At 40.6% G+C, this 15746-nt stretch overlaps 1 protein-coding gene across 1 annotated transcript in view; it reads left to right on the top strand.

Annotated features, from left to right (window-relative positions):
- Window positions 1-15746, top strand: part of VWF (von Willebrand factor) — a 141442-nt gene that overhangs the window by 62796 nt on the left and 62900 nt on the right. The window contains exons 24-30 of the mRNA XM_032688784.1: window positions 1254-1373; window positions 1949-2105; window positions 2679-2837; window positions 3847-3982; window positions 6916-8255; window positions 9000-9119; window positions 10945-11088. Coding sequence (XP_032544675.1) covers window positions 1254-1373; window positions 1949-2105; window positions 2679-2837; window positions 3847-3982; window positions 6916-8255; window positions 9000-9119; window positions 10945-11088 — 2176 coding nt within the window. The remainder of the gene's footprint in view (window positions 1-1253; window positions 1374-1948; window positions 2106-2678; window positions 2838-3846; window positions 3983-6915; window positions 8256-8999; window positions 9120-10944; window positions 11089-15746) is intronic.

Below are 15746 nucleotides of genomic sequence, written 5' to 3'. Positions count from 1 at the left end.
AAAGTTCTATATCCCAAATCTTAGTTTGTCCATTACAAACAACAGAATACATATGTTAATTTCTTTCTATTTGCTTCTCATTCTTTTTCTAAAGAGCATTCAGTTATTGTTTTAAAATTGGAATGGCTTGATCAGAAAGAGCAGGATATTGAGAGGGGACATGAGACTTTATTGCCATCTATGGTTGCATCTGAATTTTGGGCAGGGTACCTGCTATCTGGAAGTGTTGTTTATGTCCCAGTGCTGGAGATTTCATAGGGTACTAATTAAATTACACATGAGAGTCTGTGTTCTCTTTTCCAAATACAGAATTTTGAAAGAATGGAACTGAGTAATAAATTTATATTGAGCTGGCAAATGATAATAATAACCCATAGTATTTCCAAATCAAAAAATGTGGGGAAGCAGCTTGAAGACAACTTGTTTTGACATTTGTAAAATGAAGCATCTCATTCAGCTGATGCTTTTTAAGGCTAAAAACTTTTTCTTGAAAATTTGTCTAACTGGTCAGAGGAGGGTGGGGGGAAGACAAAAAGCCTTTCTTGGATCTTTTAAGAAAATATTTAAATGATCAGAAAGTTGAAATGAAACATTTATTCTTGATCACATGAAATCTTTTGGGTTGCTTTGCTAATTATGTGCAAGTGTGACATAGCCACAGTGTTGTTGAATGCTGAATGTCACTGTTCATGTGAGTTGGTTGGAGCACAGAGGAATTTGCAATACTGAGGAGTCAGGCTGAGAAGGAGCAGCTTCTCATTTCAGTGTCACAGGCACAGGACAGAACCTGTAGAGTGTCACAGTGATAAATGCCATGTCAATGCTAGTGCTCTGTGCTCTTAGATAAATTAAATGGGAGAGAGAGAGAGACTACTGAACCATTCAGTAGTGGCCTTGGATATTGTCTGCTGAAGTCTGGTCATATTTCTGAGCCTTGTTGACCTTCTGCAGAGATGTGGATGATCATTTTTCAGGATGAGTGTTTGGTACAGAGTGTCTTACTGTCACCAAAATGTCTAAGTTAAAACTGCAGTGTACAAATAAGAGCTGGAGAAAATCTAGGAGGTGATCTACTCTGCTCTGCATTCTGCCATGGCAGGATCTGTGTGGGTTGTACAAGTTGAAACTTTACTCAAAGAAACAATTACCTTTGTCATGAAAAATTGCTAGTGAGCCTCTTGCTTCAGTTTGAGGAGTACTGAGGTCTTAAAGGCAAGGCTAATGCAATCTCTATTGTCTCTTACAATATTAAGCCCAACCTGGAACAGACCTTGATGTCTCCACTGTGTAATGGAAACATAGTGAAACAGATGATGGTAGAAACATCATGCAGCATTTTGTCTGGAGATCTCTTCAAAGAATGCAAAAAATTTGTGAGTATTGGGTCATGTGTTTCACATTCTTCAATTCTGTGTGGTCTGTGCTGACACTGGTTTTAGCTAAGGGGAAAGGTGTGGTTGTGCTGACAGCACGTGGGACTTGGAGGAGGCTGACTCGTGTTCTCATCTCTCGTCCTGTCCTGTAGCTGATGCTTCCTGGGAAAATGCAGAATACCGCGTGGGAGTAAGCTATAGAGTAACTGAGGGAGATTTTACTGTACAGCCCAGAGGCTGGCACATGAAGTGAAACATAAGGGTTGAGACTTGAGGGAAGGGGGTGCTGAGCTAATGTAATACCCAAGGTGCTGCACAAGAGGGATGGGAATGAGACCTAAAAACATATAAAATTGTTTCATATGGGGAATAGTAAGAGACAACAAACTGCAGTTTATATAGCAACTTTGAGGGCGTGGTCTTGCTGACATCAGGAGGAATATCAGCACTGATTTATGTGGCACCTCAACTCTTGACAAGTGGAGCACTCAAACCATCTGAAGGTTAAATACGTCTACAGGAAGGAGATGAGGGGAATCACTGAGTGTACTGTGCCCCGTGTTTCTCTTTTGTAGGTGAATCCTGAGCCCTACATAGACATTTGCATGTATGACACTTGTGCTTGTGAATCTATTGGGGACTGTGCCTGTTTCTGTGACACCATCGCAGCCTACGCTCATGTCTGTGCACAGAAAGGGGTCGCTGTTCACTGGAGGTCACAGACCCTGTGCCGTAAGTACTGGGTACATGAGGAAGAACTGGGTGAAAAGGTTCAGGATTTTGGCTCAGATAAGCTGGTCAGACTTCTCTGCTTCCACTGATGTCCAGAGGGCTTCACCTTAATGGGACCGGGCTGGCAGCTCAGGCTGGCATTTCCACTCCGTTTTCTATTTCTGTTCAGAGTCGTACCTCAAAACTCCATTCCATCAGTTAGAAGATGCCATAATGTGTGGTGCAAACAAATCTAGAGACAGAAATGTTCTCTGTAATACATATATATATGTGTGCATTAATTAAAGCTTAAAGTTTGTGGAGTTTTTGCATTTGCAGTTATCAAACCCAATCATCTCTGGTCTAGAGCAAGTACTTCATTATGTAAAAAAAAGATGCAAGTGTGAAGAAGTGGCCTGCCCTGCATGTAGTAAAAAAAAATAAATAAATAAAAATTGTTTATAGGTGGAAATATTTGTTTTTCTAGGAATATGTGGTCCACTTTATATGACACTTGGTGTCATAGTTCTGAGAGGCATGGTGAATAAATACTCTGGTTTGACATTTTTTGCCTCTGATTCTTTCCCTGCATAGCACAAAGCTGTGAGGACCTGAATAAAAATGAATTAGACTATCAATGTGAATGGAGATATAACAGCTGTGGGCCTGCTTGTCCTATAACGTGCCAACACCCACAGCCTTTGGAGTGTCCTCTGCAGTGTGTGGAAGGATGCCACGTACACTGTCCTGCAGGTAAGTCCATCTTTTACTTTACTTAAACAGTTACTTATCTTTTTCTTCTGCTTGACAGGCTTACTGATGTGTTTTCACCACAATTTCTTACTGCCTAAGTAGGGAGATGGTTGATCATCTTAGTTTGAGGGGGGAGGGCATGAAGTGGTGCCTAAAAGAGGAGGATGAAACACTGCCAGCAAGAACAAGAGAAGATGGGAACAGGTGGATAGGAAAGGAGGATAGGAGGATTAGGGGCTCTGTGGCAACAGAGATTGTTGGCTATGTGGTTAAAGTAGGGTATGAACTTGTCCTGGACATTGATAAAATACTCTCCTTCAGAGCAACTATGACAGTGGGGGTAACCCATTGCCTTGATGGGCTTAATACCTCCAAGATGCTCCTGAGGGTGCCCAGCAGGCATCCCCCTGTGAGCCTGAGCTTCCAGCTTAACTGCTCCCAACAACTATCTCGTAGAAAAGGGAAAGGAAAAAAATACAGTAAATATGGGGCAGGGAGAGGAAAGATGGAGTGAAAGAGAAATAGTGCAAAACAAGAGCCAAAAGGAGAGTGAAAACTCAGATAAATTGTTCCTAAAGACAGAGCAAGAAGACATGAAGGCAAAGAAAAAAGGTATTTTAAGAACCAAAATGACTATTCTGGGCCCTGATGTCTCTGACCAGAATGAGGTAGGGGATAGGGGGAGAAATAAACAATACACATGTACAAAGGGAAATGCCATTTTCTCCTGTCATCTCCCCTGTTTTGTTCTAAAGATATGTTCACCTTCCATGTGGTGCTGGCTGTTGCAGGTTATACACCCGGTTAAGTACTTCCAATATCTAAATAGAAGCCATTATGAAGGAAGGAGATACTGCTCTGTGTTGAGCTGGCAGTGGGCATAAAACCAAACACAGTGTTCAGAAGGTTTGAGCCCACCTGCGAAGAGTCAATATGTTTTTAGTGCAATGATTAGTTTTAAAATTTGTGAAAATTGGCATCTTTTTACTGATGTGCTATTTTGAAACAGGGAAAATACTTGATGAACTGTCCCTGGATTGTGTCAGTCCAGAAGACTGTCCCGTGTGTGCAGTTGGAGATGACAAGATCCCACATGGAAGGAGAGTAGTTTTGAACAGAGATGATCTACAGCGCTGTCAATCTTGGTATGATGGGTTTATGCAGTGAATGTTGAGTGGGATGAAGGGACAGGGGTGAAGTACATCCACATTAATAAGTTTATGGGTTTAACTTTAAATATATCACTGACAGAGAAGCTTGGAAGCCACTTTTTACGTCAATTCCCCTTCACATAGAGCCCAAAGCTGAAGTTTTTCAGTGACGGTAGGGATTATAGGATGTCAGCTGAACTAAAATTCATAAATTCCTTTCAAAAAAGGCCTTTTCCCATGTGTAGGTGGCCCCACTGGCTTCAGATGTTTCACTTCTTTTTGTGCAATGTGTGATTCAACGTCAATAAAGTTGTCAGACTCTTTCCCTCTGCCAGCGCTAAAAAATATCCTGCGCATGGCGCGGGGTCCGAGTGTGCACTCATTGTAGAACTTTCTGAGAATATTAGCAGTTGGAATTGTGTACTGTTACTGGAAAACCAATATCCATAAGATTTTAAGGCAGTCTGATCCTGCATGCATGCATTTCCAAATGTGATGGAATGCATGGCAGGGTGCAGGGTGCATGGTGCTGTGCACCGAGCAGGATGAGGGCCCTCAGCTGCAGTGCAGCAGAGACTGTTTGCATTCTGTATAATGCCCTGTGGCATATTATGTATTGTCTGAAAGTCTGGCATTCTCCAGGTGTCTGGACCCTTGATGGATACTTTCACCAGTCACTTATAATGCTGTGAATACAAGAGATTTTTCCATCCTGTAAATTGATCAGATTTAATGGAAAGTGAGTTGTGAAACCTCAGCAGTTATTAGGCCAAACTAACACCTTAACTCCAAGTGCTCTGAACCTCACAGAAGCTCTAAGTGGGTACAAACTTCCAATTCCTGGTCTCTTGCCAGGGCTCACGTATGTCTGTGCTATAAACCCAGGGCTTGAGCCCTAAGGCTGATCAATTAAATATATATTTTTTTAACAATATACACAAAGAACCTTGAATTCCATCAAAAGGTCAAAAAAGAGTCTCCATAAATGAGTCTCTGTTCTCTAATTTTTGTAATCCTTAATAATAATTTATCTTAAATGTTGATACACTGGCCATTGCTCACAAAAGATTTCAGAACATTAGGAAAACTTACCTCACTAGGGAAACATCCTTTTGCATAACTGTCACCTAATTTAGATGCCTACACCATCTGTACAAACAATAGAAAATATTGCACAAAATTAATTTCATAGCAAATATCCAAAGGAAATTGGAAACTAGAAGAGCCTTGTTTATATTAGGATTAAAATAATAAATCTCCTGCTGCTGTATGTTAATGCCAGAAGTAGCTGTGCATTTTGCAATTAGGAAGATACTGCAATAAGGCTGAAGAGAACAGAACACTTAAACTAAGAGAACTTAAATGAAGGTGCCATGTGTAAAGTGAAGCATTTTCCTGGAAAATGGCACCTTCTTCCATTATTGACTCATTTAGTTCGTACATCCTGGGTTTTCTCTGGCAGTGAAAACAAGCATTTTTCGATCCTTGCTCTTTCACCTTTCCCTATTCTGTTTCTTGGACTGTCCAGTAAGACAAGGAGAACATATAGACTGACTCTGTTCCACCCTGTGTGTGAGTACAGTCATGTTCTTTGCTCTGATAAGTGAAGCTGATCAGAGGGCTGGAACACCTCTCCTGTGAGGAAAGGCAGAGAGAGTTGGGATTGTTCAGCCTGGAGAGGAGAATTATCCAGAGAGACCTTGGTGTGACCTTTCAGTACTTAAAGGGAGCCTATGAGAAAGATGGGGACAAACTTTTTAGCAGAGCCTGCTCTGACAGGACAAGGAGTAATGATTTTAAACTGAGAGAGAGCCAGTTTAGACTGGATATAAGGAAGAAGTTTTTTACAATGAGAGTTGTAGAACACTGGCATAGTTTGCCCAGAGAGGTAGTAGATACCCCATCCTGGGAAACATTTCAGGTCAGGCTGGATGGGGTTCTGAGGAGCATGATCTGTTGAAGATGTCCCTGCTTTTTGCAGGAGGGTTGGACTAGATGGCTTCTAAGAGTCCCTTCCAGCCCAAATGATTCTATGATTCTAGGAGATAAAGAGAATCATGCAAGCATGAATCAGAAGGGCAGAAGTTTTAAAGACTTGCTAAAGATGGATGAATTATAAACAAGTTCCTGAAAGGTGGAGGGTGACAGAGGTGAAAAAGCTCACAGTGGTACAGAAGGGTGAATAGTGGAAAAGGCAGAGATGGGGGAAAACGAAAATAGGAGCTGATCTAGAAAGGGAAAAATGGAGGTGAGTAGAAACATTGGAAATAAACCATTTAATATGAGAAAAGGGACTGAAAGAAATCATGGTAAATAACAGGAAGATAAGAGACATAAAAAACAATGGAGGACAAACATGTGCTAAATGTTGTATTCAGAACAAAATGAAGTCGGAAAAAAACCCAGGAATTCGGAGCACTTCAGAGGAAGAAAAAAGGCCTAATTTCACCAAGGTTAAAAGCTGGGTAAACCAGGCCCCTGTACAAACTGTGCGGAGTCGTATCAGAGCTAAAACATCTTTCCTACTCTAGGATTTTACTTTGTGTTGGCTGCCTCCAGTTTGCCTCATGGTTTGCTTCCTTGTGAAACAAACAGGATTAACCAGTTCAGTCCACCAATAGCTTGTAGGCATCTGTGCTGATGCTCGGTGGGTTCCTAGACAGTTTTCAGACATGGATTTTACACATTCTGCCAAAGGCTGATGTAAGGACAAACGTGCATAAACATGTAGGATTTAGCTGTACAATACCTTGAGGGGAGGAGCTGTGGGGAAATGGGCTGGAGGGGGAAAAAATCCTTCATGTCATACTTTATTTTTGTTGTGCTTTTGAGATATTTAATTGGTTTTGTATGAACATTCTTTTATTATATGTGGATGATGTGTTATTATAAGCATTATTATTTACAGTTGCTTCCAATTTTTGTAGTCTATGTGAAGGGAAGAACTTAACCTGTGTAGCCTGTGAGCCTGTGGAGAGCACCCTAACAATGACAACTCCTATTCCAGAGGAGGATATTGAGCGACCAGCCAGTGAATACTCGTGCAGCAAGATGATGGACTTGGCCTTCCTAATTGATGGCTCCAATAAACTGTCAGAGGAGGACTTTGAACAGCTGAAGTCTTTTGTAATTGGTGTGATGAAGAAACTCCACATCTCCCAAAAGAAAATCCGAGTGTCAGTTCTAGTGTATAGGGGCGGTCCCACAATCTATCTTGGCCTTAAAGACATTAAAACAAATTCCCAGATGAGAAAAATTGTCCAAGGCATAAAATACACTGGTGATAAAGAAGCGTCTGCCTCTGAAGTCCTTAAATACACTGTGTTTCACGTGTTTGGAAAAGCAGAAAGGACCAATGCTGCCAGAATTGCAGTGCTGTTTATAGCAAGCAAGTCTTCAGGAAAAGTCCGCGGCATCCTCCAACTAATGAAGAACAGAGATATCGCAGTAATACCTGTGGGGATCGGGCCCCACATCAACGTGGAGCAAGTCAAGTTCATTGAAAGGCAGTCACCACTTAATAGATCCTACCGAGTGAGCAATGTTTTAGAACTAATGGACAGGGGAGATGATCTCATTGATGGTCTCTGTGAACTGGGACCTGAAGAAAGTTCTCTGTTACTGGCTACATCCGCTCCAACCATGTCTGGTGTCCTGCTTCCCCCTTTGGGATCCACAGCCCCATCACCCTCTTCAGCAAAGCCCCCTCCCCAAAAGCTGGATATTGCTTTTCTTGTGGAAGGCTCTGACAATGTGGGGGAGGAAAATTTCAATAAAGTGAAGGAGTTCATTGAGAAGGTGGTCACAGGAATGAACGTGGGATGGGACGATATTCATGTTACAATCATGCAGTATTCAGAGACTGTCACTCTGGAGTATTCCTTTAGGGAAATGCAGTCAAAGGAAGATATTATTGAGAAGGTGAGGGGCATACCCTACCAAGGAGGGAAGGCTACCAACACTGGAAATGCCCTCAATTATATTTCTAAACACACATTTACAACAGCGAATGGGGGCAGGCAAGATGTTCCTCGCTTGGTATATATGGTGTCATCCAGTCCTTCCACAGATGTTATCACACGACCCCCCAGGAGCATAAATGTTATTCCCATAGGCATAACCCCTGGTGCAAATATCCAAGAGCTCAGAAGGATCAGCCAGCCTAATAACCCAATTATTTTGAATAGTTATAACAGACTTATTGAAGAAGCACCTGAATTAGTGCTGCAGTCATGCTGCTCTCACAGACGTTGGACCGAAATTATGGGTAAAATTGGATGTATTTTCTGTGTAATTTCCTCTTTCCTCTGTCCTATCTCTTCCCTTTACCCCTCAAATTGATGACATTTGAAGGGCCCCTGTGTCTGGTTTGGTATCTTGTTGTCCAAATGCCAGGGAAGGACTATCTGTCTTCACTGGAGGATGAAGATGTTGCCCCAGTTCAGCAGAACTCTGCACAGACCTGCAGTGAGCCTTCTGTAGGCTCAGAATTTCTTGTGTTCTTTTGTCAGTAAAGTACAGTAGTTTTCAAATCGACCAGAGGAGAAAACCACTTATTCTTCTCTAATATAATACAAAAATTTACTTTCTGTTTCCTGAAGTCTTCATTGGGTTTTTCTTTTTTTTATTGCTTTTTTGTTTGTTTGTTTGGGGGTGATGAAGTTATTTTTTGGGTTTTGTTCATTTGTTTCTGTTCTGTTTGTTGTTGGTTCATATTGGGTTTTTTTTGTTGTCATTGTTTGCTGTTGGTTTTCATTTTAGTCCCCTGAGAGTTAAATAAAATTAGTACAAAAGCAGGAATTGAAATACTCATGCATCCCACTGAATATGAATCTCAGGGCTTTCATTAAAGGGGCATCACTTACTGTTTTAACTGGTCATTATCCTGCTTTGTTTTCCCAAGATACAAATATATCTGCCCTTTCTGCTCCTACCCATAGATTAGCAGATGCTACTTCTGCTTATCATGTATAAAATAACCTTTTTCCCTTTTCCTCCACCCCACCCTCAGAGCTGTGCAACAAACCTATGGATGTCATGTTTCTTCTGGATGGAAGTTCCAATATTGGAACAGCAGAGTTCGAGGAAATGAAAAGCTTTGTGCGGGCATTTATGGAAAGTGTCGTGATCAGTACGTACCTGTCTTTTAACTAAAACACACGGAGATGTTTGGTGTTCTTTTACTTGTACAGGACAAAGCAGCTCCTCAGCGTAGGTTTTTCAATTTTTGTTTTTAAATAACTCATTCCAGTTGAAGTTTATATCGGGGAAATCAGGCTAGTCAAGTTTTTTGTTCAGATACAGTTCGGTTTCCTCCCAAATCAAGCTGTTGTGGTTCAGGGAGATACAAGTTTGACATCCAGTTCTGTGAGTCGTGTGATGAGGAGTAGCTTGGACATGTGATGTTGAGCACTTCCATATAAATACTGTGTGTGCCAAACAGGACAAGGGGTCTCTGTCACAGCATGGAGATTTACTTAAATATTATTGTGACAGAAAAGTGAAAATACATAGTTTTGGTTCAGTTCTGAATTGGGTTCAACATACTTGAAAATAATAGCTCAAGTTCAGTTCTGGTCCAAGTCAGAATGGGTAATTCAGAGGGGTTTTGCTTCAGGTTTGGTCTGACTGCAAGGTTTTGGTCTTTGTGTGCCATTGTACCAAGTCCATCCACATGGCAAGGGCTACACAGGATCCTTTGTTTTCCCAGTAGCATTTAACAAACCTGGATTATTTTTCTTAATTAGAATTGTACTTTTTCAGTTCAGCATTAAACCATTTCCAGGAAGCAACTGCTGTTACTGGTGGTGTTTCTCACATGTTTGTGTTATACCTGTGCTTCCAAAGGAGGTGATAATTAGAGAGCTCACAGAGGAAAAGTATAGCATTTCTGTATGTGTAGAATAACTTGGATTTTTTAGAGATCCTACATGGAAGACACTCTGATTCTGAAAATTGCATTCACGCATGATATAAAGAAGCAAGACAAGTGAAATAAACACAAACTATACAATAAAGAGGCAATTTCTTTTAGTCCAGGTGTCTTCCTTATCTTTGAAACCTGTAATAGCAAATGTTATATCATTAACAAAAGGACATCAATAAACTAACTATGAAATACTCCTCCATGAAAAAACTATAAAGTGTAGATGGTAACCAATATTCAGATCAATATAGGACTGCAACATTTGGGTAGATGAAATAACATGATTAACTTCATTCATAAATGTTTTGCAACGAATTGGTAAAGACTAATTGTGGTCCTTCTAAGGCCATGAGGAGAGATACAGCCAATCATTATAAGCAATGTGTTGCCTGGTTCAATTCTGCAAATCTGATATTTTATAACTATCTATATCAACTCTCAGTTAACAGTTTTATTGATACTTCTTACATAATGTATAATCAGAACCAGGATGTCAGAAGAAAGCAGAACTTGGAATTTCTCTTCATTTGCTTGCGCTGCTCAAGCCCCCTGGATGCACTATGTCCCATGCACGTCACTCCAGTGATGTGTGACAGAAGGAATTTTGCATGGAATGCTGTCATCCGGGGAGCTTGGCCCACCTGACAAATGGGACATCAAACTACTGCTTGTGCAAAACAGTGTGCACATAAAAAAAAAATGATGTTTAGACAATTTTAAAATGGAAAAGGAATAATATTGGAGATCAATAAAGTGAAATTCTCCAATCATGGTCAAATTGATTTGGGGTAAAACACTGCATACTGACTCCTGACAGAAAATCAACGGTTTCCAGCAGTTGCATATTTTTTTCATATGGGTATTGTTCAGTTTTGATCTTTTGATTGAAAATGCAGCTTTCACGTTCTGATGGAAAAATCACTGTCTAGTTGTGCTTAATGTAAATCACAAGCACAAGGTATCCTTTAGATTTATTTTAAGGCATTCATATGCACTGCTTAAAGTGTTTATTTTCTTCTTTCTGCTTCAGGTGATACTTCAGTTCATGTGTCAGTTCTGCAATATGCCAGGGAAAATAATCTAGAAATCTCGTGGAACGTGCCTCAAGAGACTGAAAGGCTTGTAGACATGGTGCAGTCCATTCAACAAAGGGAGCAAGGTCCTACCAGACTAGGTGAGTGATTTTTTGCCTGTTGATGTTTAAGCAAGAGGAGGAAATCCACCACCCCTCAGAAATGCTAAATACAGCCTGACCCCAAGCAGCAATTTATGCCAGTGCCATTGTGGTAGTGTTCTGGAGTAGGACTCTTAAGTTGTTGGTTTTTTTCTTTTGTTCATTCATACCTTTATTATGTGTATGTTGCTTATTAAGGTTCAATTTTCTCTATTAAAATGTATTAGTAGGTTACACAAATTATAGTTTATCTTAATGTATTTTGGAAAGAAGCCTTGAAGTAATTCTCAGGATTTGCATTCATTACCTTCCAAGCCAGCAAAACATAATTAAGAAGTAAAGACTTTGATCATTAACCTTTCAGTGCTGATTAGTTGATGAGACATTTAGCAGCAGAACTGCTTACACTGACTTCAGTAGCTGCCCTTGCAGATGTCTGTGCTGAGCCAGTCTAACCCACCTGGTTGAAAACCAGGAAAACAGCAGTTATATTCTTTGTGGTTCAGCTCCCTCATCCAAGTTGTTGTGCTGGTTCCACAAGGACTTGGGCTGGCACAAGGACTGGGGATGGTGCCAGGGAGCAAGGATTGCCCAAGGCGGCACCTTAGCTAAGAGTTCCTTGTGAAATGTCATCTTCTGTTCCAGACAACTGAAAAACAGGTCCACTTCAATTTTCATGTGCTAAAACATCACACAGATTTCCCACTGGGTCTGTGGAAAGTCAGTGCACACACATGTATCAGTTGCAGGGTTCAGCAAGAAATGATTCTCCTGCAGCATATCTGATCTTTCACCAGATATACTGAGAATTTTGTTCTTCTGGATTGGAACCACATTTGTTCTGGCAGACACCTAGCGTTAGGGTCCTTTAAGAGTCAAGGAATACAGAGATTTTTAGGGTCTTTGGCCTACTTTGGACTGTAAAGAGTTATTGGTCCAGAAAAGTGAGAAATAAAACTTGACTTCCATAGTTCGCAGGAGGATTAGCTATGATTGCTTTCTCAGCCTGGAGAAATAAAAATACCAGATGGCTGATGAGACTTCTATAGGCTCATTGTGGGATAAGTTGTTGCATACACATAGATAAGTTTTGTGAAGCCTTCCATGTAATGTGCATAGAAAGGCACTCGGAACTGCAGGATAAACAGAGCAAACATGGCCTTTGGGAAATGAAATGGGAGAGGCAGCCACATGACATCCTCGTTAGTGATTTGTTTATGTCTCATTGGAAAATGCTCAGAGACCGTGATGAGGGATGTGCTATAATGAACCAAAATGGAATAGAGTAGAAGTAGTTCCTCCCAAATGAAGTAATGAAAATAAGTCACTGCGGTCCTGTCCTGCACCTTGTAACGTGTGTGAATCCTCCTGGCTGTGTAGGAGACAGGAAAAGTAAGACCATTCATGTCTTTGTGTCTGTACTCCAGCCTCTGGAAATGCAGAGGCTACTTGAGAAGTGTAGATGGCTCCGTTAGGATGTTGCAGTTCTTTAGGCAGCTTTGGAAATCTTTTCTAGCCTATGCTTGCTCAGGATTTACCCATCAAAAATGTCATTGCTATCAGACTGGTGATGTTTCTTCTCATTTGCACTGGCCTCCCTATGGTGGAAGCACAATCCAGTGTAATCTTTATTCTGTCTTTGCTGATCCAAATCAGGCTAATTTAGTCAAAAAAGCTGTATGTGCAGAGAGCAACTGTAGACTGTTGCCATCAGCAGAAAGTGTTCCCTTTTCTTTGTCACTTAACCACAGGGAAACTCCAGAAGAGAGAGAGACCTTTTAGTGCAGAGTATTTGAGGGCATAGAAAGAACAGAAAAAAGCAGCCTATACCACAAAGTTTCCCCATGCTTATGCAATGGGGACATTCAATAACATCAGGCAAATTTTGGCTCAAGTAACTTATCAAGAGGAAGCTCTGGGGATATTAAAACGTCATGAAATTGTTTTCAACTTCACTTAAGAAACAACTAAAAAAAAAGAAGAATAACTGCAAGAAGAGCTGACTGAATAAGCCTTCATTCAGCTCAAAAAGTGATCTGTGCAAGAGAACTGAGGATCACAAAAACGTGCCTCTGTTCAGCATTCATTGGTGTTTAGGAGAGTCACAGGGAGCACATTGAGCAATCCCTACAGTAAATACTGCTTAACACTTTATAAAAACATGGCTTTGCTTGCTTATAATGCTAGTAAAAGTCTCTCATTTAGGCTGATGTTTCCCATGCCCACTGTCTGCCTCAGACTCAAAATTTGGAGGAAGTGTGGCTCAACTGTATTAAAAGCATCATCAGGGAAAGAAATTTGTTTTCCCCACCACCAAGAAAAAAAACAAACTTCAATAGTATTACTGCAACTTCCAATTATTATTAAAATATTTGATTAGCAGCATTCATCTTTGCTGTCATGATTAAGAAGGTATAAATTGTCTTTTTCTTCTAAACTTCACTGTAGTTTAAGAAGCACAGACCCACCACAGCACTTTTCCTTTTGCAGATCTGTGTCCCAGGTGATGTGGTCTATACAGAATTTCCAGAATCTTGCTCCCCATCACCCACCCAAGGCCATGGGTTTGCCAGCAGCTGCTCTGATCAGAGGACTCCCATTCACTGACAGAGATCTTCTTTACTTGTTTTCCTGCTAGTATTTCTGAGCTGGTGGTGCCAACTGCTTTCTGAAGCCGGCTTGGGGTGCATACTAATCTCTTGCCTGAGCTAATTTAATTCACTGTCCTCTGGGTTTTTTTGCTTGCTTGTTTTTTTGCAATTCATTTCTTACAAGGTTTGTGGGTTGAATGTGCTCCTGGTGAGGCCCAGGATCATCAAAAGCCCTTGGTGGTAAGCAAAATGCAGGATTTGTGATTTCCTGCAGAGACAGGAGAGTAGAAGAGAGGTTTTGGGGCCTTGTAGCCTGCTCCTTTCAGTGTTGGTGAGGTGTTGGACTGAGATTTGTGATGCTCATGAGAAGTTCAGCCATTCTGTTAATCGACACATGTTAATGCCAGAATATCAGTGTGCTCAAAACTGACTATCTAAAGAACTGATCTGTGGGATCAATTTGCAATAGCTAAGTTGTTTCAAAATTAAAATATTCTTCTATTTTCAGTAAAATAAAAAATCCCAACTCAATTTCAAGACCCTAAATTAAGATATCAAGATCAGCTTCAGGATCACAGAGCTCTGAGTGACCTGGTCAAGTGAAAGGTCTCCCTGGTTGGAAGTAGATGATACCTAAGGTCCCTTCCAACACAAACCATTCTGTGTTTCCATGATTATCATTATGGAGGGTTGCTCCTTATTAGACAAGTCCTTGGTTAAATAGATCCAATCTGGAATATCCACCATTCAGATAGTGTTGGCTGCTTCTGTATCACTTCAAGTTCTGAGGAACTATTTCTTTTTTGTTTCTTTCCCAGGAAGCTTTCAGGACTTGTGGATGATTAAGGTCTCTTGCAGTACTTTTTCTTTTTTGGTCAAGATGTTGCAGAAATGTTAGAGAAACCACTGAGGCCACTTAAGGCACTAATTCGCAAGTTCCCAGCAGGAACCTCTGTCCAACTGGATTCCCCTGTCTGTCACAACTCCCAGACCCTCATGGGGGCTTTACATTTCACTCCTCCTTTCAGACAAAATTAAAGAGAATAATTGCAAACATTGCTCTTAGGAAGTTTCTGCTTTCCCTGAGGTGTCCACCAAACAGACACGTGTCTGTGTGTTCCAGATTGGCTAATTCTGGGATGAAGCTTCATTTTTACTTCTTGGATATATTTCATACATTTCTTGGGCACCTTGTGCTCTTTCAAATCATTCCATGATGTTCATAACTGCTCCCAATCTAATATCTGTGATTCAGATTAGCATGCCTTTTTACACATTTTTCCTCCTCTATCCAAATCATTAATGAAACTGTTCAATAAGGCAGAATCTGGTGTAATTCCCTGTAGACTCCCAGTAAACACCTCCAACCCTACTCAATAGCAGATTGTCTTTTATCATTAAGCTTGTTTATGTCCATTTAACCAGCTTTCAGTCTTTGGTTCATGTAGAGGTTTCTACATTCTGAATTATTACTTCAGAATACAATTCTGGCTTAAAAGTCCATCAGGTGATTAAAAAAAAATAGGAAAAAATTATTTAGCTAATTAACCCTTATTAAATAGTCTTGTTGAATTCAACCAAAAAAAGGTTCTTACAAAGCCCTTTCTGACTGTCAGAAGTTGAACATCAGATTTTCAGCATCTTAGCTGGGAGGATCATGGAGTAATGCCATCTCTTCTCCTTTCCCCTCCCCAGCCTTCAGCCTTGTGGGATATCTTCTGTTGGTTTTGCTTTAATGATTATTCCTAACATGACAATTTTTATACTCTATAGTATCAATAAGGCAGGAGTGTATCAGCACTGGAAGATGGGGAGAAGGTGCTATTCTGTGCTGGCAGCCTTTGGAATGACTGAAATGCCTCTTGATTTAGAAACACCTTTTTTAAAGTAGCCTGTATAGATCAACTGCTATTTTGTTTTCTCTTTTTATTTATTTACATTTTTTCCCTGGACATATCCGATGATTTGGGTCAAGCCCTACTGACTGAGCTGGAAGGGCTCAGTGCTCCTTCAGGCCAGGCCTTTTTGTTCAGTTCTTCAGATAAATGTCTAGATGTGAAATTTGGG

The sequence above is a fragment of the Chiroxiphia lanceolata genome, chromosome 5, assembly GCF_009829145.1.
Source record: "Chiroxiphia lanceolata isolate bChiLan1 chromosome 5, bChiLan1.pri, whole genome shotgun sequence".
Classification (NCBI taxonomy): Eukaryota; Metazoa; Chordata; class Aves; order Passeriformes; family Pipridae; genus Chiroxiphia; species Chiroxiphia lanceolata.
Note: the sequence above shows the minus strand (reverse complement) of the source record. Positions and strands in the feature narration are given on the sequence as shown.